General features: G+C 43.4%; 1 protein-coding gene across 2 annotated transcripts; it reads right to left on the reverse strand.

Moving 5' to 3' along the window:
- Nucleotides 1–324: 324 nt before the first annotated feature.
- Nucleotides 325–26,104, reverse strand: LOC138173640 (mitochondrial basic amino acids transporter-like). 2 transcript variants are annotated; one of them, XM_069103691.1, is made up of 4 exons: nt 26,087–26,104; nt 10,521–10,564; nt 5,483–5,566; nt 325–2,552 (listed from the first exon to the last, which is right to left on the reverse strand). In XM_069103691.1, exon 4 carries the CDS (start codon nt 2,517–2,519, stop codon nt 1,815–1,817), a length of 705 nt encoding a protein of 234 aa, XP_068959792.1. In that variant the 5' UTR covers nt 2,520–2,552; nt 5,483–5,566; nt 10,521–10,564; nt 26,087–26,104; the 3' UTR covers nt 325–1,814. The 2 variants fall into 2 exon arrangements, with proteins under 2 accessions (XP_068959792.1, XP_068959791.1); XM_069103690.1 differs by lacking the exon at nt 26,087–26,104 and adding an exon at nt 25,761–25,998.

A 26,104-nucleotide genomic window follows, 5' to 3' on the forward strand; every position in this document is an offset into this window, starting at 1 on the left:
AAGTTAACATTTTAACTGTTTGCTGAATGACTATTGGATACCACCTCCCTTCTGTATTATAGAAAGTAAAGACTGAAACTGAAAAGCCAGTTGGTCCCAAATAAATAACAAAACACAACTCCTTTCCTTAAAGACAGAGTCAGGGGCTATACAGGGGCAGGATGTTTTAAAGCCTCATCAGATAAAGTCTCAGTATCACTCTTTTTGTTCACTATTTTGTTATAAGAGGGTTCAATAGAGAGTTGGGGGGTGGATCAATGGTATGCATACCCAGAATTGATTGATATAAAAAAAGGGCATCAATAAATTTTTTGTAAGTCTTGATTTAAAAAAAAAATTTTTATTGAGTCTGTACAGTAATTACAGAATATCTTACAAAGATATCATTTGACTTGCATACATAAACTCAGGTGACACATTGCACATTCAGAGTGAAGCTCAGTGGCCACAATATCCTTCTCTGCCTTCTGCCAAATATTTGGATTCAGAAAATGTCTCCAGCATAAGTTATGTTTCCTTAAAATACAATGTAAAGGGGACCCACCCATCCCCTGAACTCCCTAAACCTGTCCCACACCCTTGCACCTGTCACCAAGGGAGAGTTACTTCCTTGTTTCCTGGGAAACAATATGGTGAATGGCCCCCTTTTCTATGATCTGCAGCACATCCCCTGCTATCAAAGTAGTTGCATTAACAAGGCTTACTAGATCTTCAAAAATGAGAACGCCATTCTGACAACAATAAATACAAAGATTCCCCAGAGTCCACATTTGATACTGTACACTTCTCAATATGCCAAAACCACATCTACCTATATCACTGAGGGCTATGGCCTGAAATGCAGGGGGTGGGAGGTATGCAATTCTCATTTGACTCCACTAGTTCTTTCTGTCCCAAGTTTAACAAGATAAAAATGTTAGTCGACTTCATTACCACAAGTAGACTTTCTGTTACTGAGGAAAGGTGGAAGAGATGCCATCTTGCTGGACAGTGATGCTCAGGCCTCTCTGCTTGTGCACCTGGCTACAGCCCTGCTCCTGAATGAAATTGCCTGATGACCCAGAACCATGATTAAGGGGAAGTGTTTCTTGGCCTAGAGAGCCAATACTTATCCTCTGGGATAAGAGGAGCAGGGAGCCAACAACATGCCTTGACTATGAGCCCTAAAATTTAGATTGGGAAACACCACAGGGGATCACCAATTGCAATACCCTTCATTTTATGATTAAAACTGAATTCCATGGAAGAAGTGATTTGCTCAAAATCACACAAGAACAGAGGTGACAATCAAACCCAGACCTGACTGGAGCCTTTGCTCTGATCACATGATGATGGTCTCTAAATCTAAGCCTAGCAAAAATCAAATGGGCCCAATATATAAAAGTAAAATGTGACCAGGCCCAAGGACAAATGGCCTCCAATCTCTTCAAAAGTGGTATAGATGTGACCGTCTTGAAGAAATTAGTTGATTAAAACTCCAGGAAAGAATCTGTCAGAATGCTGGCATCAAGAGAAAAAGAATTCACTCCAGTGTGCCCTTGGATCAGAAGGCTGGCATCTGAGGTGCTTTAGAAGAGGTTGCTTCTATTCCCAAGAAAACAACAGAAAGAAGGAAGGGAGGGATGATACCCAGGCTCCCCAGAGGACAAGATGGTACCCAGGCCAAGACAGGTGAAAAAGCTTAGTGGAGTTTGTTTACAATTTTCTACAAGGACAGGCATTTACAAAAATATGACAGGGCAAAGTCCAGCTCTGGGAGGGAGAGGGACATGTCAAAAGTGAACAGGAGACATCCTGGGGCTGGGGGCAAATCTTTACAAGCTGGAAGGCTGAGGGAGGGCTGCCTCACACTCTGTCATCACTTCCTCTGACCGCATGTACATAAGGAAGATGGTGACAGTGGCAAAGGTGGCTGCATTGACCGGGAAGGCCCGCAGCAGGGTGGATGTGAGACCCCTGGTGAACACCCTCCAGCCTTCCACCTGATAACTCTTGCGCACACAGTCGAGGATGCCACTGTACTGCTGGACACCGCGCACACCGTCCGCCTGTAGACGGGACTTAATCACATCCACGGGGTAGGTGGAGAGCCAGGACACAATCCCAGACATGCCACCTGCCAAGAGCAGCTTGGGTACCACAAAGCTGTCCTCAGGCTCGCAGCCCAGGGAGCGGGTAAGGCAGTCATAGGTGAGGAAGTAAAAGCCAAAGCTGGGCGTCTCCCGGATCAGAGTGGACACCATGCCCTTGTTAATGCCTCGAAGGCCCTCCTGCTGGTAGATCTTTGCCAGGCAGTCCAGGGAGTTTTTGTAGGTCCTTGTCTTCAGTTTGTACTCGCCTGTGCCCTGAAGCTGCATCCGAGTCTTGGCCAGTTCCATGGGGCAGCAGATTACACACTGGATGGCGCCTGCAGCAGACCCAGCCAAGAACTGGTTCATGGGTGTGTCCTTCCCCAGGGCCCGAATTGTGTTGCCTTGGACCCCAAACACAAGGGCATTGATGAAGGTCAGGCCCATCATGGGTGACCCAATACCTTTATACAGGCCAAATACCTATAAACAAAACAGAAGAGAAAAAAAAAATCAATGATGGGGAATGGTGGTGGCAGTGATAAAAACTGCCTCATGAATGGAGGAAGTCATCATATGGTGGGGAAAAAACCCCCAAAACAAACCCTGAACAAAAAAGAACATTTTAAGCCTTAGGCTAAAAGTCAGTGGACTGGGGTTGATGTCAGGCTCCACCACCACCTCACTGACTTCCATGGCCTTGGACAAGCAGCCTTCTCTTTCTGGTCCTCAGTTTTCTCATCCATAAAATGGAAATAGTGAAAAAATACTAAGAACAAAAAATCAAGGATAATTGCAAGGATTAGCTAAGATTAAAACGTTAAAACATGCTGGAGAAAGCATTTATCAATATATGAATCAAAGATTCACAGAAGTGTCAATGACAACGGACTTAAATATTGAGTTCAATCTCTTCATTTTTACAAATGAGGAAACTGAGACTGAAGGAAAACAGTTACTTGGTGAGTTAGTAAAAATGCAGGGCTTAGAATTCAGGTTTTCTGTCTGACTCTAAGTCTCATGTACTCTGTAACCATTAACACATTGGTATACAAAAGTCAAAACAAGCTCCCCATCTCTATATGCCTACAGTACCCCTCTAACAACTCAGGACACAGATCACATCAAATCACAGTATCGTTTAGAGGCCTTAAAGAGGAGTTGCATTTCCAAAGTTTGGGAGACAGGGTGGTATAGTGTTAAGACCTCCAGATTAAGAGCTAGAGACCCTAGGAAGTAGGATTACATGGAAGTTGGCTTCCTTTAAGTCCCAACTAAAATCCTTAATTCCAGCTTCTATTTTCTGTTAATCTATTTATCCTGTGCATAGCTTGCTTTATATATATATTTGTTAGCAGTTTGTCTCCCTAATTAGATCTTAAGCTTCTTGAAGGAGGGACTGTCTTTTGTGCCTGGCACTCTGTTGCTGTGTCATTTTTTGGTCAAGTCCAACTCTTTGTGACCCTGTCTGGGGTTTTCTCAGCAAATATACTGGATTGGTTTGCCATTTTCTTCTCCAGCTTATTTTACAGATGAGGAAACTGAAGCAAACAAGATTAAGTGACTTGCCCAGAATCACAAAGCTAGTAAGTGTTGGAGGCCAGATCTGAACTCAGGAAGATGTCTTCCTGACTCTATGGCGCCACCTAGCTGCCTGGCACTTAGTAGGCGCTTAATAAACATTTTACTAAAAGCCACAAGTGATTGAAGTTACAGAGAAGCAGATTCAAGTTGTATTTAAGAAAAAAATCTTAATTATTTTTATAATTATTTTTTATTTATTAATATTTTAGTTATTTTATGATGAAATGAGCTGGCTGCCAAGGAGGGATTTTGTCTTCACTAGAGGTCTTCTGAGCAAAGGGGTGGAAGACCCTTTGCTGAGGGTGTGGTAGTGGAGTTTCTTTATCCTACCGGGTTGGAAGAGTTTTCCTTTTCAATGTGTTAGGTGGCACCATGGACAGAGCCCTAGGTCTAGAGTCAGGAAGACCCAGAGTTAAAATCTGGCCTCAAGACACTTACTAGCTCTGTGACCCTGGGCAAGTTATTTAACCCTGTTTGCTTCAGTTTCTGTAAAATGAGCTGCAGAAGGAAATGGCAAGCTCAGTATTTTTGCCAAGAGAGACTCAAATAGGGTCACGAAAGAGTCAAACAAAAGGACTAAACAAGAAGATGCGATACATGCCACGGCCAGACATGCTCAGAGGTCACTTCAGAGGCATACACAGGTAATCTGGAAAGGTTATGCCATTAAGCACTGCTTTGGAAAAAGTCAAGGGGTCTGTGCTGGTAACTTATTTGTGTCCTACAAATTACAGGGCACGTCCTCACTAGACTGCAAGCTCTCTGAGGGCAGTGACCATTACTGGCTATACCTAAACCACCCAGGCTCTTTGTTACCTGCTTTATAGAAATACAAATCTTGTCTTGGCACCTGGATTCATGCATCCATTTTGCTGTGTGCAGAACTATAGCAACAAAGGGACATAAAGATAAGTGTACAGGGCTTTTGTATATTTACTCAGATACTTACCAGCTGTGTGACCTTGGGCAAGTCACTTTACCTGTTTGTTCTGTTTTCTCATCTATAAACTGGGGATAATAATAGTCCTGTACTTCTCAGGGTAGGTGTGAGGATCAAATGAGATCATGATGAGCTCTGTCTTCTCCCATGTATACTTTCCTTATCTGTTTCTACCTCAGCTACCACTTGGTACAATTTGTCTCTTCAAATTACCTTATCTGTGTATATCTCCTATCTCCCATTAAAATGTAAGCTCTTTATGATTAGTTCGTAGCACACAGAGCTTGTGAATAGTATGTGCTTTAAAAACAATAACAAAAACCTCCCATGACCCAAGCCTTCTACCTTACTGATAGAGAGGTATGTTAAAATGAGCATCCCACTAAATCAGGATTCAAGTCTATTGTTGTTGATTTTTTTTTCAGTTGTGTCTGACTCTTTGTGATCCCATTTGGGGCTTTCTTTTTTTTTTTTTTTTTTAAAGCAATCGCGGTTAAGTAACTTGCTCAAGGTTACACGGCCAGTTATTTCTGGGTGTGGTGCTGAGTATCTGAGCCCGGATTTGATCCAGGTCTTCTCAACACTGGAGCTGGTACTCTTACTCGCTGTGCTACCTGGCCGCCCCAGCCATTTGGGGCTTTCTAAGCAAAGATATTGGAGTAGTTTGCCATTTCCTTCCCCAGCTCATTTTACAGATGAGGAAACTGAGGCCAACAGGATTAAATGACTTGCCCAGTCACACAGCTAGTAAATGGGACCACAGTCCAGTGATTCTGCCTCTAAATCAGAGATAACAATTCTTAGATTATCTGACTTCTGAGAGCTGCTGTAAAAAAAGGTGCCCAGTGAACCACAAAGCACTGAAGAAATGTGAATTACTATTACTTACACTTTCTTGCTTGATAATGGACTGAAAGCAGTGAAAAGTCCCTCGGTAGAGAGGTTTCTCTACACTCTGAACCTGGAGGCGTACCTAGAACAAAAATCCACAGTGAAAAGGTTTGACAAACCCAGGGAACCCACACAGTTTACTTGTGCTCTGTACTTAACATCTACAGCACTAGGGAGGCCCACATGTGGCCATCAGAGAACAGGAAGTGGTGAGATGCACTAGGCAGGTTATTTTATAATTAAGGTAAAGAGGGTTGGTGGGGGAATAGAGGGATGGTGCACAAAACATTTCATGGGCCTTGAATGGGGAGGGAGTTAAAAGAAAAGCGCTCTTGGTGAAAGCATAGCCCTCCCTTTACATCTGTGACTGACTGGGCCCTGGAGTGGGAGTGTGTGGTTGCCTCTTGAGGACTCCAAAATCAGGTCCTCTTACTCTCTACTGAGTTGATAATCTTTAGGTCCCAGTTAATGGCTCCCATGGTAAGAGTGAGCTACTAATATCCCTTGGCTACCATTATATCAGCAGAGAGGCTTAGATATATAACAATACCTGCTCTCAGTTTATTTAACTGTCCTCATTATAAGGATCAAAATGCTGTATCTCTTTTTTTAAAGAGAGGAGTAGAGCTTAGGAAGAGTAAATACAGCACAATTTATCTTTCTTCTATGCTCAACAGTCTGGTTTTGCCAGGAGCCCCAAATATAGATATCAGACTCCCACTCCAGTTAAAAAAAGTATTATTTTTAAGGAGAGTAGTGTTAGGACCAGACCAGATTCCACAGGGCTCTCTCCAAGTAGCTGGCTTTAGACTTCAGCTATCAGCAGCTGGGAAGAGGAGGTTCCCCAACAGACAAAACATGCCTTATGGCCCCCAGGCTTATCTCTACTCTGGATATGCATGGTTTCTAAAGTTGCAGAGATAAGGAGAAACATTTACCCAATTTGTATGTGACTGAGGTCGGGAACACCCTGCCCTTCACCCTTCCTCCAGTACCCAAAGCCAGAGTAATGGATTTGGAGACTGAGGTCGACCTAAGATTAAATCCTTGTGCTTCTCAGTCTCAGTTTCCTCCTTTGTAAAATGAGTGAATCATCCTTACTGGGTTGTTAGTTATTTAACTTTTGGCAAGGTGTTTTCCTGACTTATTAGCACTTGGTATGGAAAGAAGTAAGGGAAGACCATCTATCTTATTTTCTGTGAAGGGACTAGAAGATACAATGGGTCCCTTCACCTGACCTTCAGAGCTAATATCCACCCGGAAAAACTGGAACCTCAAAAGGGGGACTCTCATAACCCTACTTTTTAGGGAAGATATTACATGGTACTGGTATGTGAGTGTGTGGAGGTGCAGGAGTTGAGGATGAATCTTTTTTAATGTTTATTTAATCTCAAATGACGGGGGGGGGGTGTCATTTGGTCATTGGACCCCCAGCACCTCTATAAGGTTAATAACTCCATGAAAAAAAGTGTGACTGTGTGTGCGGACAGTGTCCAGAGGAAACGCCCACATAGTTCATACCAAACAGTAACAAAAATTAGGTTCTAGGAAAAGGAGTTGTTCAAATGCATCTTGAGAAAGGGTCACTGTGTGGCTCAAATTAAAAAAAATAAAAGTCAGGTTTTATTTATGTGTTGGTTTTGAAACATAATGGGATTTTTTTCCACTAACATTCATAAAGTTATTTTAATTAAAACTCCTGTGAATGAGAACATGCTGTTCCTTCCTAGAGACATGGCTTAGAAATCCTATGGGGAGGAGGTTCCCCAAGCCCTGATCACTCTCAATCCAGGACTTCATGACAGCCTACTGTAGAGTATCTGCTAACTTAGGTTTGCTTTAAAATCGGGCAGAAAACCTCAAATCTCTGAAACAAACTACCGTTTCCCCAAAAAGCAGCCTTGAGGTTCATTCATCCCCATCCCCAACACTCCCTCCAATCCAAATAATCCCCCTCTCCTTCCAGATCCTGATGAATCCTAATCATGGCCATCCCATCTCCCATCTCTGGGGTAGAGGGAGAAATAGGGTTCAATTCTCAAGCATCGAAGGAAATACAGTTTAAACGCTCTGAATAAAGGGTGCACGGAAGTCAGGTCTAATTATATTGGGAGTGATGATAGTGCTGCCAATTCCCCCAGGATTCTTTTTTTTTAGGGGGTAAGGGGACATGGAAAACTGGGCTGGTCAGCAAAGGTTCTAGCCAGGCCGGGATACTCTCCCTACCCACAACCCTCCACCCCCAGATTACCAGCCAGGGCTTGGGGGACCTGGGAGGAAGGACTCGGGAGGGGGGGATGTAATGTCCATTCTTGGCACTAATCATACATTCTGGGAGAAATTCAGACTGAGAGAAACAGAAGGTTCTTCTGGTCTGTACTTACTAGGTAACTCTCCAGGGATGAGGCTTATCTCTCATCTACAACAAAGTAACACTTTTGCTGTTATAATGAAGACAGCCCTGGGCTCAGAAAGTAAAGGCAGTTAAAAAGCAACAGAACAAATTTTCAACATCACATCAAACACGCAGGGGTAGGGGAGGAAGGGAGGAAGGGGGAAGTAGTGGCAGGGAGGACCCCGGATCCAATCTCGAATTCTAGAATTGGAAAACCAGCGGCCCCACCCTCTGGGGGCCAGACCCTGACCACCTGGGGGGAGGTGCTATGGGAATGACAAAAGCCAAACTATTCACTTCACCAAAGGGATTTCAAGTATTTGTTTACAGATTAGCAATCAGGTGGGTGGAGGAAGAAAAAAATTTTCATTAAGCCTACCTAGGCCCTAGGCTAGAAGGGCCAGAAATTGAAAGAACACCGAATTTGGATACTGGAACCTGGGTTCAAATTCTAGCTCTAATCCTAATGTTCCAATCATTTAATTCCCTTATATGTAAAACTAAGAGGTTGAATAACGTGACCTCTAAATGCCAACAATGGAGATAATGCTATGTTTAATGACCATCGTAGGGAACCAAGACAGCCTACAATAAAGAGGTACAATAAAAAGGGAGGTATATATTGACTGGTCTCTGAACACCTGGGTTCAAAGCTCTGCTGCTTACTAGGCTGGCCAAGATCCAGCTCAGCTTCTTCACCTACTCTAGAGGGTCCCCTTGGGGAGAAAATCACTTTGTAAGCCTTAAGAACTACGTTGGTGGTAAACTACACTGGAAGGAAACCATCCAGAAAAAAAGAGGGCAGCCTCACTAGCATCCTGATTTAGTGAAGAAGGTTTTCTAAGACACTAATTTTTTAAACAGCATTTTATATTTTGCAAGCATCTGTTTTCTAGATGAGAAAAGCTAAGTGATTTGAGTAAGGTCACTTAGCTAGTAAATCTTAAGGGCTGAAATTCAAGGAATTGTGGAATTGAATCCTGTAAATTAAAAGGAAACAAACAAATTAATAAATTAAAGAATTAATAAAAAAAAAGGAAAAAAAATCTTAAGGGCTGGACCTTTCTATACTATACTTTCTAATACTACCAGTTGTTTCTCAATTTACAGAAACTTGGAAGAAAAGGAAAATTGCCCGGATTTGGGGGGAAAATTCGTTTTGAAGGACTTTTTTGAAGAAATCTATTCCCTTCCATCCTGAAAGCCTCAATACCCCACTCAGAGTAAGTAACAAGTAGCCTGGTCTGGTCTGAATGGAAGCTAAACAATGGGAGAATGCTTCGGGAGACCAGAGTAAATATTTTGTCTCCTCTTCCTGCAAGTATCTCAGGTTATCAAGTAATAGCTGTAATTTTCTTTAAAAACAAAAACCCTGAGACTATAAAACTCATGTGAACAACAAAATATCACATTCAGGAAACATAAAATGCTATTGAGCTTCCAAGTTCAAAACCTTGCTCTAACACTGCGCCTCAGTTTCCTCTTCTATAAAATGGGAAACCTCTAAACACAGCAGAAAAGTAGAAATTCTCTTTTCTCCTACTCCACAGGAGAGGGCAAGGTCAGAGGGCCATTTCCTGTTTTCTAAAAGCAGCAATCAGGGAGTCAAAGCAAATGCTAATTCAGGATCTTGGTTCCAGGCTATGCAGGTATGCCTTTCTAAAAGAATCTGAATTTATGCAACAGAATGAATTTGGAGCTGCCTCTTGGTTTTGTTAAGACTTCCCTTAGGGTTCTTCTAGGAGACACCTCACCTCCAAACATTTAATATATGATCTGACTTGCAAAAAAGTTTTAGAAATCATGATTGCCTAATACAAGGTAGGCCTAGGACCAAAATTAGGAAATACACCTTTTTAAGCCAAACAAAAAAAGGCCTATGCTTTAGTTTCTTATTAGTTTGGCAGAAAGGAAGTAAGGAATTCTTAGTTTTAGCTTGTAACTGGATTTATTAGATATATTTTCTTCCTTCCCCTATGTAACCTGGCTTCCCAGAAGTGGGTAGTGGCTAGGAAAGGGAGGGAGGGAGTAATATAGTTGGTAATAAGAGATATGGATTTACCTTTTAAAGGTTTGGATTGTTTTCCCTGAGGTTTCCCCCAAAGTTTCTCTTTGATCCCAGGCTGGTCAGATATGGGGGTTTCAGAGGGTAACCCATTTAAGTAGTTAGCTTCCCCTTCTCCCCAACAACAAATAAAACTTGGTTGAAATTCTATTTACAGTTTTCATTTTCCTAAAAAGTGCATCAAAGAATGGCTTTCTCTAGTGGCCTTGGAGAGGTGTGTTAACTAAGTCAGTTGTTCCCAAAAGCACATGTCAGAGATTTTCACAGCAACATTCACTCAAGTTCTTCAGTGTCCATAATCTCAAGCCTATTTCAAACGAGAATTTATAAATGACTCACCCTGTAAGCAGTTTTAGATTTAAAAAAAGTCTCTACAAAATGGTTTCTCCAGGTATACACCTGACACCTCTCCGAAGACACCCAGAAAGGACTTTCATACACTTCAGGTAAAAATGAAAAAAGTTGGAAAATTTCCCCTAAGATGTTGGTTACAAATCTTCCCCAGTTCCCATTTTCATTGGGGCTGCCTTTTATGCAAATTCATTTTATAATTAAACCTGTGGAAAAAAACCTCACCTTGACGGTGTCAAAGGGATGTCCCACCAGCACACCTGCAGCACCTATGAGGATTATAAGAAAAATGGCACCGTCAAGTGGACAGACAGGTGACTCCCCAGGTCATCCCACATTTCAAATTCCCAAGGAGACTGAGACTGGCAGGAAAGCCTTTTTTTAAGACAAGGGGGAGGGGGAGAGAGAGAGGAAAGAATCTTTGGTAAACACAGAAGAGGGTCGAGTTCAGTTGTGTCAGACTTATTGGGGGGGGGGGTGAAGAAAGGGAGGGTTACTGGCAAAAAAACTAGAGTAGTTTATCATTTCCTTCTCCAGCTCATTTTACAAATAAGGAAACAGTTAAATGACTTGCCCAGGGTCATACAGCTAGTGTCTGAGGACAGATTTGCACTCAGGAAGAGGAATCTTGGTGACTCCAGGCCCCACATTTCTATCCACTATGCCACTTAGCTGCCCTAAAGGGAAAGATGATGAAGAAACTGAATGTGAGACTGGAATAATGGGTCAAAGGCTGCCCTAATCAATTATCAGTCCTTATCCATTTTACTTCCCCCACCTCTCTCTCATCAATAGAAGCAGTAGAACGAACACAGGCTCTGAAATCAGAGGTTGAGCTGTTTCAGTCCTCTGGCTTTTCTTGGCATAGATACTGGAGATGTTTGCCATTTCCTTCTTCAGCTCATTTTATAGATGAGGAAACTGAGGGAAAGTTAAATGACCTGCTCAAGGTCACAGAGCTAGATAAAAAATTCCATCTCTGAAGCTTACCTATGTGACCCTGAGCAAGTTACCTTACCTCTCTGGGCCTCAGTTTCTCCACCTGTATTATGAGGAGGTTTATGGCCCGAGGCCCCATTCAAAGTCTTTTACTTTGACCCAGACTTCTCTGACCAGGAACACACTCCACACATGTATGTGTCCCTTCAACAAGTTTTTGCCTATGCCTAGGAAGTGTTCCCTCCCTACCAGGGGCCTCTGCCAGTTGAATTCCTACTTATCCTTTAAAATTGAACTCAATACTTCTCCCCTCAAGAGGAAGCTTAGAGGAAGCTACATTGTCTAGTGGACAGAGGGCTGGTCCTGGAATCACAAAATTCAAATCAAGACTCAGACATTTACAACTGTGTGACCCTGAGCAAGTCACTGAATTTCTGTCTGCCCCAGTTTCCTCAACTGTAAAATGGGAATCATATGGGCATAGTGCCTGCCCAGCACACAGCAGGTGCTATAGAAATGTTTGTGGCCTTCTCCCTCAAGAAGCCTTTTCTAATGATCCATCCAGACCTTCTCCACTTCCCTTCCTGCTTCAAATGACACTTGGTTTATATACCCCACGTATACTTTATCTATGTTTGTGTTAGTCTTATTCCTAGACTGTAAGTTCCAAGAGGGCAAGAACATAAACAGGGCATCTCCTCCAAAAATTTATTTCAATGTTAAGCACTCAATACACGTTTACTGGTTAAGGGGGCCTCTTTAGAAGGTCGTCTCTGGAGAGCAACTATGAGGTCACTGTATAAGGTAGAAGAGTAAAATGCACATTTGGGGAACAAAAAGGGTAGTCCAGTTGAATGGACAGAGTGAGTGGCTATGATACAACTCCTGGCTATTTCTAAAAATCAAATCCATCTCCATCATCAGAGGACAAAGATTTGCTAGTGCAGGGGATATTCAAAGCATGTGTTCAGGGCTACACCTGCATTTCACAAAGGTGAAGGCCCAACTCCCAAGGAGTGGCTTTGAGGGGAAAGACTCATCTTATCTGAATGTAAAACCCAGGTCTTGAATACAATTTTGAAGTGTCAAAAGAGATAAGGAATCCATAAAAATCATAATGATCAAACTCCTTTCTATGGAAGAAAAACAAAGTGCCAGTGTATTATACCAGACATAAAGGTCTGTTCAGAGTGGTGAAATTCTTAGGAAGGAACCTCCTCGCCTTCCTCCCCATGGCTACTGACTTAAGCATATAATTTCACACATAATAAGCAAGGTCACTTTTATAGTCCCTTACATTGCATGGAGCTACTTTGCAAATTATGGTGATAACATTCAACCCTTACAACAACAGCTCAATGAGGAAGACCAGAGTATATCACTACCACTTGGCAAATGGGAAAACTGAGGCCCATACAAGCTGAAAGGTAATTAAGCTTAGGTCAGTTAGGTGGTGAAGTAGAAAGAGTTATGGGGCCTAGAGTCAAGATGACATCTTCCTGAGTTCAAATCTGACTTCACTTACTAGCTGTGTGACCCTGGGCAAGTTCACTTAACACTGTTGGCCTCAGTTTCTTCATCTGTAAAATGAACTATAGAAAGAAATGGCAAATCACTCTAGTATCTTTGCCAAGAAAACCCCAGATGGTGTCACAAGGAGCAGGATACAGCTAATTGACAATAACAATTAAGCTTAAGGTCTTCAGAGTTAGTTTTACATGAGTGAGATTTAAGTCCAGTCTTATTCATCCTATCTATTAGACTATGAGCCTTCTACCCATGATTTATCAATAAATCAATAAGAATTTCTTAAGGGCCTTCTATGTGCCAGGCACTATGCTATAAAAAGAGGCCTCACTGGGGGTAACTAGGTGGTGCAGTGAATAGAGCACCAGCCCTGGAGTCAGGAGGGCCTGAGTTCAAATCCAGGCTCAGACACTTGACACTCACAAGCTGTGTTACCTTGGGAAGTCACTTAAGTCCAACTGCCTTGCCTTTCCCCCCCCCCCCAAAAAAAAGAGGCCTCATGTAGAAAGTGATGCAAGATTGCTGATGATCAAATATTTGCCCCTGCCACCATCAACAACAGATATCAGCAGCATATTGTATTGAAGCTTAGGTACCTAGATAGCCGTGGCATACATACACTCTCCCTCTCCCTCCCTGCAATGCCTTCTCTACCTCATCCCTTTGATTCTTATCACCCTTCAAAGCCCAATACACTCCCACCATGTCTTCCTCAGGCTCTTAATGATGTCTGTACAACTCAATTATCTATGACCACAGATATCCTTGAATGGTCAGGCCGGTCAACAAACATTTGCCAAACACTGTGTTAACCATTAGAAATATAAAGAAAGGCAAAAATGCTGCTCAAGAGATTCATTCTAATGAGGGACACAATAACCATACCTACAAGATAAACATATAATAAGCTGGAGACAATCATAGAGGGAAGACTTTGGCTAGCATTAAGGGGCTTAAGGATGTACTTGGAATATTTGGAAAAAAAAAGTTTAGTTGGGACCTGAAGCTTGGGGGCCAATCTTAGAAAAAAATGGGTGGATCATCATGTAGCAAGAACAGCTGGAAGGCCCGAGTCACTGGATTGTAGAGTACTCGGAATGGGAGAGAATAAGGTATAAGAAAGAAGCTGGGAAAGAAAGGAAGGGGGCCAAGTTATGAAAAGCTATAAAAGCCTAACAGAGGATTTTATATTGGATCCTGGAGGTGACAGGGAAGACAAAGAGAGTTTGTTGAATAGGGGAGTGACATGCACTTTAGGAAAAATCACTTTGATCAGCTGAATGGAAAATCCATTAAAGTGGGAAGAGACTGGACAGAGGTAGAGGAGGCTATTACAACAGTCCACCAGGTATTATAGTAACAGTAACAATTAGCATTCATATAGACTTCAAGGTTTGTAAAGCACTTTACACATTATTTAACATTAAATGACTCTTCCAAGATCACACAGAGGCTATTATAGTACTTCAGGTATAATAATAATGATAATAACAATAATTAGCATTTATATGTCCTTAAGATTTGTAAAGCATTTTACAAATATTCTGATTTGAGATGACTTGATCAGGGTCACACAGCTAGTAAGCATCAGAGGCTGGATTTGAAGTCAGGCTTAGGTGCAAGAAACCGAGGGTCCGGGGTGAGGGCAGTATCAGTGGAAAGATGGGGGTATATACAGTAGAGGTGTTTTTGTGGTAGTTCAGTCATGTCTGATTCTCCATGACCCCATGGACCATACATAACATGCCAATAATATCCATGGGGTTTTCTTGGCAAAGACACTGGAGTGGTTTGCCATTTCCTTCTCTGTGGGATTAAGGCGCTTAACTCCGGGATGTTAAGTGACTGGCCCAGGGTCACACAGCTAGCAAGTATCTGAGGCCAAATGTGGGCTCAGGTCTTCCCAACTCCAGGCCCAGCACTCTCAACGGTGCCACCTAGCTGCCTCACTAGACAATTACAAAGGTAGAAATGACAGGATTTGTCAGCTGACTGGATGTGGGGTGAGTGAGAGGGGCTGAAAACTATTGAGTGGGGCCTTCAATAGAAACAGGGAAGTCAGGAGGAAGGAAGGCTGGTTTGTGTGGGGAGAGGTGACAATGGGGGGTTGGGGGCATGTAAGCATCAATAGGCTTTAGCTTTCTACCTGGATAGCTCCAGACATGAAATCTTTCAGCTGGAAGGTGCTTATTATGGAATAGCAAAGCGCAGAATGTCAGAACTGTAACAGATCTGGCACTCCACCAGGTACAGAGCCGGCAAGCTCCAGCCTGCCTGCTTGCCTGGGGGCTAAATCCTGCCCTAGGCCTGTTTTTGTTATTATAGCAGGCCCTACAAAAACAGTGCAGGAGTTGGGGAGTGGGAGACAGTGGCCAGCAGGAGAAGGAAGGACAAATAACAAGTAATTTAACTTGTGACTCGGCCAGTAGGGCCAGGGGTCAGGAATATCACCTCATCTGTGACCCTGGACAAGTCATTTCACCTGTTTGCCTTGTTGTTCTGAAGGGAAAATGAGATATTTGTGAAGGACTTAGCACAATGCCTGGTACATAGTAGGTATTATGCAAATATCAGCTTTTGCCATTTCCTTCTCCAGCTCATTTTACAGATGAGGAAACTGAGGCACACAGGGTTACCTGCCTCGACCGGGGTCACTCAACTCTTCTGTGGCCAGATCTGAACTCAGGAAAAGGAGTCTTCCTGACCCAGGGCCCATGATCTATCCTGTGCCACCTGGCTGCCCGCCACAAATCTGTTTCTATAGATGTATTTAGATACAGGATAGATTCAAAATAATCAACAGAGAGAAGGCACTAGAATTAAGAGGTTTCTCATGGAAGATGAGTTTAGTTGGACTTAAAGGAGGCCAGGGAAGCCTGGAGGCAGAGATAAGGAGGGTGGGGAATATGGCAGGGACAGGGACAGGGAATGCTTGGAATCCAGAGATGGAAAGTCCCAGGAGCCTTTCTTTGTCCCTCATCTGTAAATGATGAAGCTGGAGCCCCAAGGTTCTCCAAGGGCCCTTAAAGCTCTAAATCCTCTAATCATATCAACCTATGGCCCTTTATTCTTATTACCACCTCTTATTGCTTATAGCACCCAACTAATAACACTGCTTTGCCTCTAACTTTTGCTCCTGCTCAGCCCTTTTCAGTCATAACAGACTCTCCATTACCCCATCTGGGGTTTAAGTGGCAAAGATACTGGGGAGGTTTGACATTTCCTTCTCCATGCCTTTAACTATCAATCAACATTTATTAAGCACCTACTATGCCAGGCATTGTGCTGGGGATACAACATACAAACAAATATATACAAGGCATGGATAAATGGGAAATAATAAACAGAGGGAAAGCACAGAATTAAGAGGAGTTCGAGTAAGATTGGAATGTGGGAAAATCTCCACTTTGTTTTGTTTAACTTTATTTCTAGGTGGGGGGGGTCAATGGGAAGTGACAGGAATATAAAAAACATACACACAAAAAATTTCAGTAATAAAAAAGTTAAGAGGGAAAGTTATTTCTCCCTAATCTTCCCACAGGAGACTTAGAGTGGGAATAATGGACGGTGCTTCAAGGTTTACAAAGCACTCGACACATTACATGTTATTTATTTTTTTTTTATTTTCACAACCCTGGGAAGTAGGTGCTATTTTTATTATTCCCATTTTACAGATGTGAAATCTGAGGCTTGGATAGAGTAGCTCAGTAACTTTATGCACCTTTGAACTCAGTGGCCACTCCAAATCCAGCTCTACTCTGCCACCTAGCTGCCGGATAGGAAAGTGGGGATGGTCATCATCCTACCAGGGTTAATGGCTCAGCATCTTGCATTGCTTCCTTATTAAGCGTTTTGAAGTCAGTTATCTGAAGGATTGTCTAGTGAAGAAAGAATGAGACAACTTCTGGTGGGTGGAGCAGTGGTTAAAGTCATGGGACATGGACAGGTTGGTTTCTTCTGGGAAGCAGCCTTATTCTGGGTCAAAGGAAGAGCAGGCATAAATACACCAGGTGTCCCTGGTGCCTAAGCTGAAGAAAGGGGCGCCAACAATGACAAAAACTGAGGCAGCAAGAGTTAGGGTGCTGAACCTGGAGTCATGAAGGCCCAAGTCCAAATCCAGCCTCATGTGTCTGCCTCAGTTTCCTCAACTGTAAAATGGGGATAAAAATGGCACCTAACTCCCAAGGTTGTTGTGGGGATGAAATGAGAGAATCTTCAGCACAAAGCAGGCATTTATCAACCACTTATTTCCTTCTTTCCTCAATTTTTTTTTTGGAGGGGGGAAGCAGGGCAATTGGGGTTAAGTGACTTGCCCAAGGTCACATGGCTAGTTAGTATTAAGTGTCTGAGGCCGAATTTGAATTCAGGTCCTCCTGACTCCAGGGCTGGTACTCTATTCACTGTGCCACCTAGCCGCCCCTTTTCCTCAGTTTCTTCATCTGTAAAACTAGGATAATAGAATGTACCTCCCAGGGTGGTTGTAAGGATAATATTTGAAATGCTCTTTGAAAACCTGACAATGCTATATAAATTCTACTTATGATTATTGGTGGTGTTATTATAATTTTACTTGTTACATTACTTGCTTGTTGAGGCAATCAGGGTTTAAGTGACTTGCCCAGGGTCACACACCTTGTTAAGTGTCCACCCACTGTGCCAACTATTACTTGTTCTTTTTGGCCCCAAAGATCTTGGAGTGGTGGGTGGATGAGGCAGAGTTAAGTTTAGGCTTGATGTCATTAACAATTTTAACTGTCTACAAGTGGAGTGAGCTGCAGTGAGAGGTGGGTTTCCTGATCCTTGGTGGTCTTCAGGCAGAGGCTAGGTGATGGCGAGTCAGGGTCTTTTTTTTTATCATAGAGGATTCTTTGAGTGCATAGGTTGGACTAGATTGTGGCCAGGGTCTCTTCCCCTTCCAAAATTCTGTGATTCTCTGATTTTATCTGCATCAGTGGGAGTGCCCAAACCAACAAAATCAAAGACTTTCTCATGTATGGAAGTAACTCCTTGAGGGAAGAGACTAGTCCCATCTCCAAATCCCTCCATCAGCATAGATAATGGAGCACAGTGCTGGGCATCATTAACTCACATTTATACAGAACTTTAAAACGTGCAAGGCTTTTTACTTTCCTTATCTCATTTGATCATCACAATAATTCTGTAAGGCATCTTAATACTGCCAGTTGTAATTATCCCTGTTTTATAGATGAAGAAACTGAAGTTTAGGAGTTAAATGACTTGCCCATAATCTCCAACCTGGCATTTCAACCTACTGTCCTTAGGACCTGGGCTTCAGATTGGCGAGTCTTCGCCATTTCTTTTTTTTTGGGGGGGGAGGGGGCAGGGCAATTGGGGTTAAGTGACTTGCCCAAGATCACACAGCTAATAAGTGTGTCAAGTGTCTGAGGCTGGATTTGAACTCAGATCCTAACTCCAAGGACCAGTGCTCTATTCACTGAACCACCTAGCTGCCCCATTACCATTTCCAATAAACCAAGATGCCTACACTCCTTTTTCTCCAGCTGTTTTCACTCACTTCATCTAATGTAAGACCTCTCCCCATTCCCTCTATCTCTAGGAACAGTAATCAAATCAATATTACCTTCCTCAGAAAGGATATAACAAACACTCTATGATTCCACTGGAGATTTCCCTGAACACCCCTCCCTCTATAACTCTCCCCTACATATATTATCTTCTTCATCAGAATGTAAACTCACTGGGAGCAAGACACTGTCTTTTTTGCTTGGCACATAGTCTTAAATGCTTATTTATTCATTCATTCATGTCACACAACTAAGTTGTTAGAGTTGGACTCCAACTCAAGCTTCCTTCCTGACTCTAAAACCACCCTTCTTTCCATGAATGCCTTCAGCAACTGAATAGTAACCTGAGCACTGAAAGGACCTCTGAGGTCATCTGTTCCAACCCTATAATTTTGTAGATGAGGAAATTGAGTCCCAATGACTGGACCCAGGTTTGAACCTAGTTTCTCATTCCAAGTCCAACACTCTTGCAACACTCCCCTCCTAGAGCTCTGTAGTACAAGTGTTTGTCCCATTTTGCAGAAAAGGAAATGGAAGCTCAGGGAGTTAGCCCAGAGTCACACCACTGCTTTCAGAGTTGGGGCTAGAATTCCCATCTGCTAACTAGACTGTACACCTCTCAAAAGCCTTTATTTATTTTGGGGGGAGGCAATTTGGGTTCAGTGACTTGCCCAGGGTCACACAGCTAATAAACTTCTGAGGCCAGATTTTAACTCAGGTCCTCCTGACTCCATGGCCAGTGCTCTATTCACTGTGCCATCTAGCTGTTCCCAGAAGACTTTTTTAAAAAAGGAAAAAAATTTTCTAGGTCACAGGGATTCAAAGAGGCACCTACTCTACAATTCAATCTTAGATGGTGGCCCAGGGTCACACAGCTAATCTGTCATCAGCCCAACGTTGAACCCAGATCTTACTAACTAGAAGGTAGTCTGTCTTTATCAAGATGCCCACCGCCTCCTGGGGATCAGTGCCTATTATGGTGCCCAGCCTTGTATGAAGGGATACATAGATGTGTCATAGTTTCGGTGCCAGATTATGGTATAGGCTGAGGAAACGTCTTGGCCTTAACTTCTCCATTCTACTCCCTCAGTGAATTCTCTATATGCTGATTCTTGGTGTAAGCAGGAAGGATTACTGTGTATATGTGAAGGGGGGCAGGGGTAGAGAATATTCTTATGTAATGGGGGAATGTAGAGAGAGGAATGGGACAGTTCAGAGTCTACACTGTATGGGGAGAGGGGATGCAGGGGACAAAACAATCCATCAATCAATTCTGTGGTATCTTCTTGGGCAAATCACGGTAGCTTCCTAAGCCTCAGTTTTCACATCTGTAAAATAGGGATGATTTCTAGTCACTTAATAGGCTTATCAGAAGAATCATTTGAGGTACTACATGAGCATTTGTGAGAAGGGATCACTGATACCCAAGTAGGGGACATAAGGACGTGTCCCCCAGTCCTTGTCATGGGGACGACAGAACAGTTGAGGAAACAGAAAAAAACCTACTCCCGTAAACCAATGGAAGAACCAGTGTACGTGAGGCTGACAGTCGATGGTCTTCTCTGAAAAGCAACGTCATCTCTCACCTCAAGATAACAATTAGAAAGTGGGTTCTGGGTGAACTTAGGAAGGTCTCTTTAAATTCTCCAAACCTCAGTTTCACCATCCATCCAATGGGAATAATAACAAGAGCTATCATTTACAAGGTGTTTTGTATAGGGTGAAACAGGTACATAGTATAGATATTAAGCTAGTAAGTCTTGAAGCTAGGTTGCCTAATTCTAAGTCTAGAGTTCCATTTTTTATTTTATTTTTTAAAAGTTTTATTGATATACTTTGTTTTTATGTTATACACATTTACAGATCACCTTCACTCTTGTAACAAAACAATTTTATCAAACAATATAATGATTTATATAGACTTATATAGTCTAAAAATGAATGCATCATTCCAAAAAATAACAGAAATCTATTTTCTCTCCTTACTCTACCCATACTCAATAGGAAAAAGAAAAAAAATTCCTTGTAACAAATATGCATAGCCTAGCAAAACAAATTCTTTCACTAGCTGTATTCAAAGTAGATGTGTTTGTGTATATGTATTATATATATGTATATATGTATACACACACACACACACACACACACACATATACGAGTGTGTTTCATTCTGCACTCTAAATCTATCACCTTTCTGCCAGGAGGTGGAAAAGTATTAGTCCCCTGACTATAGATGGCCACAGAACACAACCACAGCTTTCAAGGCTGTTTATCTTTATACTGTTGTGGCCACTATTTAAATGGCTCTTGTGATTCTGCTCATTTCATTCTTCATCAGTTTACAAAAGTCTGCAACATTGTTTTTACAATATTAATGTCATAGTACAAGTTGTTCTGATTCTTCTCACTTAACTCTGCATCAGTTTATATATATATATAATCTTCCCACATCTCTTTGGAACCATCTACTTCAAGATTTCCCATAATACTATTCCATTCTATTAGTATACCACAAATTATTCAGCTACTGTCATCTACTGATGGGTATCTCTGTAAATAGTTGCACCATAGTCTAAGGCCCTTCTCCAGCTCTGGGGTAGGGCAGGGAGTGGCTCACAGGCCCAGCAGTGGAAGAGCTGAGCTATAGGACCACCTATTGCGTCACTTTTTGTGAATAAATCCAACCTGCTTTCCTGAATGCACAGACCCACCGACATTAGCGTGCCTGTTCCCCTACCACCCCTCCAACATTTACCCTTTTGGTTCTGCTGGACTGTTTTAAAAACTAGAAACGCTGTTCTGCCTTCCCCACAAGATTTTTTTAAGACAGTAGATGTGCATGGGTTTTGAGGGAAAAGTGGATAATGTTCATCATGGTGACCTCCCAGAATCCTAGATTTAGAGCTGATGGCCATTTAATCCAGTTCCCTAATTTAACAGATGAGAAAACTTGCTCAAACTCCCATAGGTTAGTTAAGAAGCAGAGTGAAGATTCTGACTCATATCCTCTCTATATGTCCTCCTGGCAGCCTGACTCAGCCCACGGAAGTTCATTGGCTGGCTAGGACCCTTAGGGCTTACAGTTTGGCTTGGACCAACTCCCTGCTCCTCCCTTTGAATCATCTGTGCCAGGAAACACATCACTGCCCCAGATAGTGTGTTATGCAGAAGGAGAAACTTCCTACTTTTCGCTGTTCAGTTGTGTACTAGTCATTGTAACCCCACTTGGGGTTTTCTTGCCAAAGACACTGGAGTGGTTTGCCATTTCCTTCTCTGACTCATTTTACAGACGAGGAACTGAGATAACTGGGGCCAAGTGATTTGCCCAGGGTCACACAGCTAGTAAGTGTCTGAGGCTGGATTTGAACTCAGGAAGATGAGTATTTCTGAGCCCAGACCCAGCATCAATCCACTGCAGTTTATTACTGAACTTTCTTGAAAACACCAAACCAGTGCCTGACATCTCTCAGTTGGGCTGTGAGCAATGGGGTTAAAGAAACAGCATATCAAAGTTGGGAGTGGATCTTAGAATTACAGGCCATAAATTACAGCTGGGAGGGATCTTTTAGAAGACTGATAACCTGTTTGTTAGAATTTTAATCCAGTTTAGCACACAGAAAAAGCCTGGGGCAGGAGACTTGGACAAGACATCTATCTGGGTTCCAGTTCAGCAAAGACTCTTATGAGCTGTATGAATTTAAGCAAATCCCTAAACCACTGAGAGCTTTTAAGTTGCCTCTTCTGTTAAATGGGCATAGCATCTGCACTAACTACACACAGCGCTGAGTTTTCAGGAACGCAATTTTAATCATTAAAGTACAAACCGTCAGCTACCATTATTTGACAGATGGGGCATCTAAGGTCCAAAAAAGCTATGTCCTTTGTCCACACAGACTCAGTTAGGGTCAATGGCCCAACAAGAAGCCAAGTGTCCTAACTTCTAGACCAGGGCTCTTCCTAGTATACTGTATTGCCTCATTTAGAAATAAACAAGCAGATTTGCCTGTATCTGTAGTCTGCAAAAGGCAGTTTTTGTTATAAATTTTTGAAATTTTCTTTACTAGAATTTACTTTAATGTTATTGCTTTCTATAGGGGTACAGCATTTTATGTTTCCAAAGCACATTAGTACTTCTGATCTTACCAGCAGCCCTGGTAATGTAGGAGATTAAAAATCCACAGCCTCCCAACTGGACAGATGAGAAAACTGAAGGCCAAAGAAGGAAGGTGATTTGTCCAAGGAACACAAAGCAAAACTTGGTAGTACATCAGGAACTGGTCCCTGGTGTCCAAATCTCCTTCAACTTTCCAAACCTTCCCAGGGGCTGTATAGAGAATTTCAGAGTGTGGATTCTAGCCCTGCCCTGGCCATCAATTAGCTATGCAACTGAAAACTGAAAACAGATTTCTAAGAGCTGATATGGATCAATACAGGGTGTCCCAAAAGTCCTACTGCAGCTTTCTGCTTATAACAGCAGTAAGACTTGGTGGAGATACCTCGCATAGTACTATACCATATGAAAACCAGTTTATATCCACTCTCTTATTATAGACTTCACAACCCTGGATGGGCACCACAGGTAATATTCTTTTCTCCCCCCCCATAGTATTTTATTTTTTGCAATTATATGTAAAGGTAGTTTTCAACATTCACTTTTATAGGATTTTGAGTTTAAACTTTTCTTCTCCCTCCCTCTCCTCTCCCCTTCCCAAAATGGCAAGCAATCTGATATAGGTTATACATGTGCAATCCTATTAAACAGTAATATATCTATATGCATGTATGTATTTGCTTTTTGGAGGGCAACTGGGGTTAAGTGACTTGCCCAAGGTCACACAGATAGTTTTTGTGTTTTGTCTGAGGCCGTATTTGAACTCAGGTCTTCCTGACTCCAGGGCTGGTGCTCTATTCACTTGGCCACCTAGCTGCCCTGAACAGCAATACTATTTTCACTTTAAAGATGAGGAAACAGACTCAGGGAAGAAACTTGCCCATCATGATGACAAAGCCAAATAAAGTAGCATCTGAATCCAGGTCTTTCCTACTCTTGAGTCTAGTTCTCTATTCATTATGCCATACTCTCTACTTCCTTCAATAGTTTAAAAGTTAACTACTAGTTCTTTCCAAGATCTTTTTTTTTTTACTAAGTACATCTGGTTCTATGAAATTAGTATTATAGAAGAAATAATGAGGCTTAGAGAGGAGACATCATAAAAACAGTTTACCCTCTTGGCTACTTTCCCACTGCCCCCATCTCCACCACTAGCTGTCTTCTCTTGGCCAGTGGAACAGACAACTGCCATGGTCTGTGACCCCCCAGTGTCTTATCAATTCAAAGCCTTCTTGAATCCTGAGAAACTGCTAAAGGTCTGGACCATCTGATATGTGGCACTCTAGGGATCCAGGGGTGGAGTATTTCCGGTAAAGAACAAGCCTTGTGGCTGAGCTGATGAAAAGGGATGTACGCTGCCAGTGTAGGGCAAGGGCCAAACACCAGGCTGAACAACAACAGACCAAATGCCACAAAGTGGAAGGAGACAACTCCCCACTCTCTCTCCTTGAAGGCAAACTCACTGCTAAATCAATGCTTGGTCTGTGGCTTGCCAAGGAGGTGACCGGAAAAAGAAAAACGAATTCTGAAAGATATAATAAAGTCACTGTCCAAAGCTTGGAGCAAATACCAGCCTGGCCGGCGAGGTGTCACGTGGCTCTCCAGGAAAGACTCTAAATCCTGGCTTCCTTTGCCAATCCTTCCCTGTTCTAGTTGCAAATATAATTTGCTTTCTTTAAATAAGGCATAATGCTAACTTCAAACCATCAGGGCTGAAAAGAGGTTGGTGAGGAGAGGACTGGTTTGACCTTACATAACCCCCTTCATGTTCTAGGTTAAAAAAGTCATCTCTAAGATGCTTTTCAATTCTAAATCCTATGATACTGGCCATTTTATTTGACTTCCTTTTCCTTGCCATCTCCCTCCCTCCTCCCCCTCACCCTGGCTGCAAATGTTTGAAGTTGTATCATCTAAGTTCTGAAGATAGGGAAAATGGACATTTCTTAATTTTAACTTAGAGCCTGACAGTTGTTTCTGCAATTTATGTCCAGGAGGGGAAAGGGGGCTTCTTTTTTGGGGGGTGGGGGTCCTAGTCATGTTTGTAGAATGTTCTGGAACTCTAGCCAGAGACCTCACTCAGAGTTAAGAAACCTGAAGACAGGAAGTTATTTATTCATGTGATTTGCAGTCAGAAACCCCAGCCTCTTCCCTCTCTCCCCCCAGGCTAAAACCTTTCTGAACGTGCCACTCTTGGAAGTTTGGATTTCACTGGGTCCTCTGACTAACACTGTCCCAGGAAAGCTCAGTGGGTTGACAAGAGAGGCTGCTATGACTATGGCACCATACTGTTTCAGAAAACTTAGGGGGAAAGAGTTATTGATGGTATAGGAACAAGGGTTGACTCCATTTTTCAAGAAGTTATTTGTTGGTCCTCAAGCAAATTCCTAAGTCTAGCTACAAAGTTAAGAGGGGGGGAAGGAATAGGGTGAATTGTAAAGAAAGAAATTCTCACAAAGGCATCCATAAGTTAAATATTTGGCGGGCACCTAATAGGTGGCTGAGAATCTAATTGTAATTTAAGTTAAAATTCAACCTTGTGTGTGGTCTTCTCACATTAAAAAGCCTTTGAATTTTCTAATCCAGTACCCTCATTTCACTGGAAGAAAAATGAAACATGGAGAGGAGAATTTAAATTAAGCTACACTGATTCTAAGGGGCCCTGGAGAGAGAGGGAGCTTGACCTCACTTACCGCCCTTCCCAAGTAAAATCACGCACTGGGAAACTCGCAGTGGGGAAATGGGGTTTTAAGGAAATTGGGGGGAGGGGGTGTGAAATGGGAAAGTGAGACTTGCTTATTTAAGCCTGGGGGATAAAAGAGCGCAAAGGTGCTACCCAAATGCTTCTGGGCAACAAAAGGATGAAGGACCGAGCTACCAGGGGTGACCACCCTCCCCTATGCACACCTCCCTCCCCCCCAGCAAAGAAGAGCCCCGCTCCACCCCAGGTAGGGACCAAGTTAGACTAGAGGCGGGGGTGGAAGGTGAGGGGAGATGGGACATTCCCGGCCTCCGGCTAGCCTGACCCCAAGCTGAGGATGCTCGGAATGCAGTGGGGGAGGGGGCGAGGCGCGGCTACGGCCGCGGCAGCAGAGCCGCCTCCCAGCGCAGCCCATTGTTCGCAGCAAGCTCCCCGGCTCCCGCCGGCGCCAAGGCCCGAGTCCCGCCCCGGGCCCGGAGAAGACCAAGCACGCTTCCAGCTTCACCCCAATCCCAGCAAGCCCCGAGGAGTGGGGTGCACGTGGAGGCCTCCTCGCGTCCCAGGGAATGCACACACCCACCCCACCCACCCCCTGCGCCAGGTTGTACGCTGCTGCGCACGCCGGCCCCAGCTCCCCCACTCACCCCCAACGCATCCTGCCAAGAAGTCGAGCGCCATCGCCGGCCTCTCTCCAGTGCCGGGTGCTGGGCCTTCTTCTCCTCCTCCGGGTCGCTCCCCGGGCCGCCTCCCACCCGCCCCACCCGACCGGCTCCGCGTGCTCGGCTAGCTTAAGGCCGGGGTCAGGAGATGCGCCGCCTAAGCCCCGAGCCGCCCTCCCCCCCAGCCCCAGATGGAGCCCCGGCTCGCTCCTTCCTTGCGGCTCGGCGGGGCCGGGCGCTCCCTCGGCAGCAACAGCAGCGAGCGCAGCCCGCCTTCCCAGGGGGCCCCGGCCCTGCCCCGCGCGCCCTACCCTGCGCAGCCCCCGGTG

This window comes from Petaurus breviceps, unplaced genomic scaffold (genome assembly GCF_028583685.1).
Source record: "Petaurus breviceps papuanus isolate PSGF00001 unplaced genomic scaffold, PetGlider_PUasm1.0 63, whole genome shotgun sequence".
NCBI classification, from domain to species: Eukaryota; Metazoa; Chordata; class Mammalia; order Diprotodontia; family Petauridae; genus Petaurus; species Petaurus breviceps.

Excerpts from the sequence above, each read along its gene's own strand:
- LOC138173640 (XM_069103690.1), bottom strand. The coding sequence starts at position 25,794 with ATGGCGCTCGACTTCTTGGCAGGATGCGTTGGGG. Across the intron at positions 10,565-25,760 it reads CTTGGCAGGATGCGTTGGGG|GTGCTGCAGGTGTGCTGGTG; the intron begins GTGAGTGGGGGA and ends TAATCCTCATAG. Across the intron at positions 5,567-10,520 it reads ATCCCTTTGACACCGTCAAG|GTACGCCTCCAGGTTCAGAG; the intron begins GTGAGGTTTTTT and ends TTTTTGTTCTAG.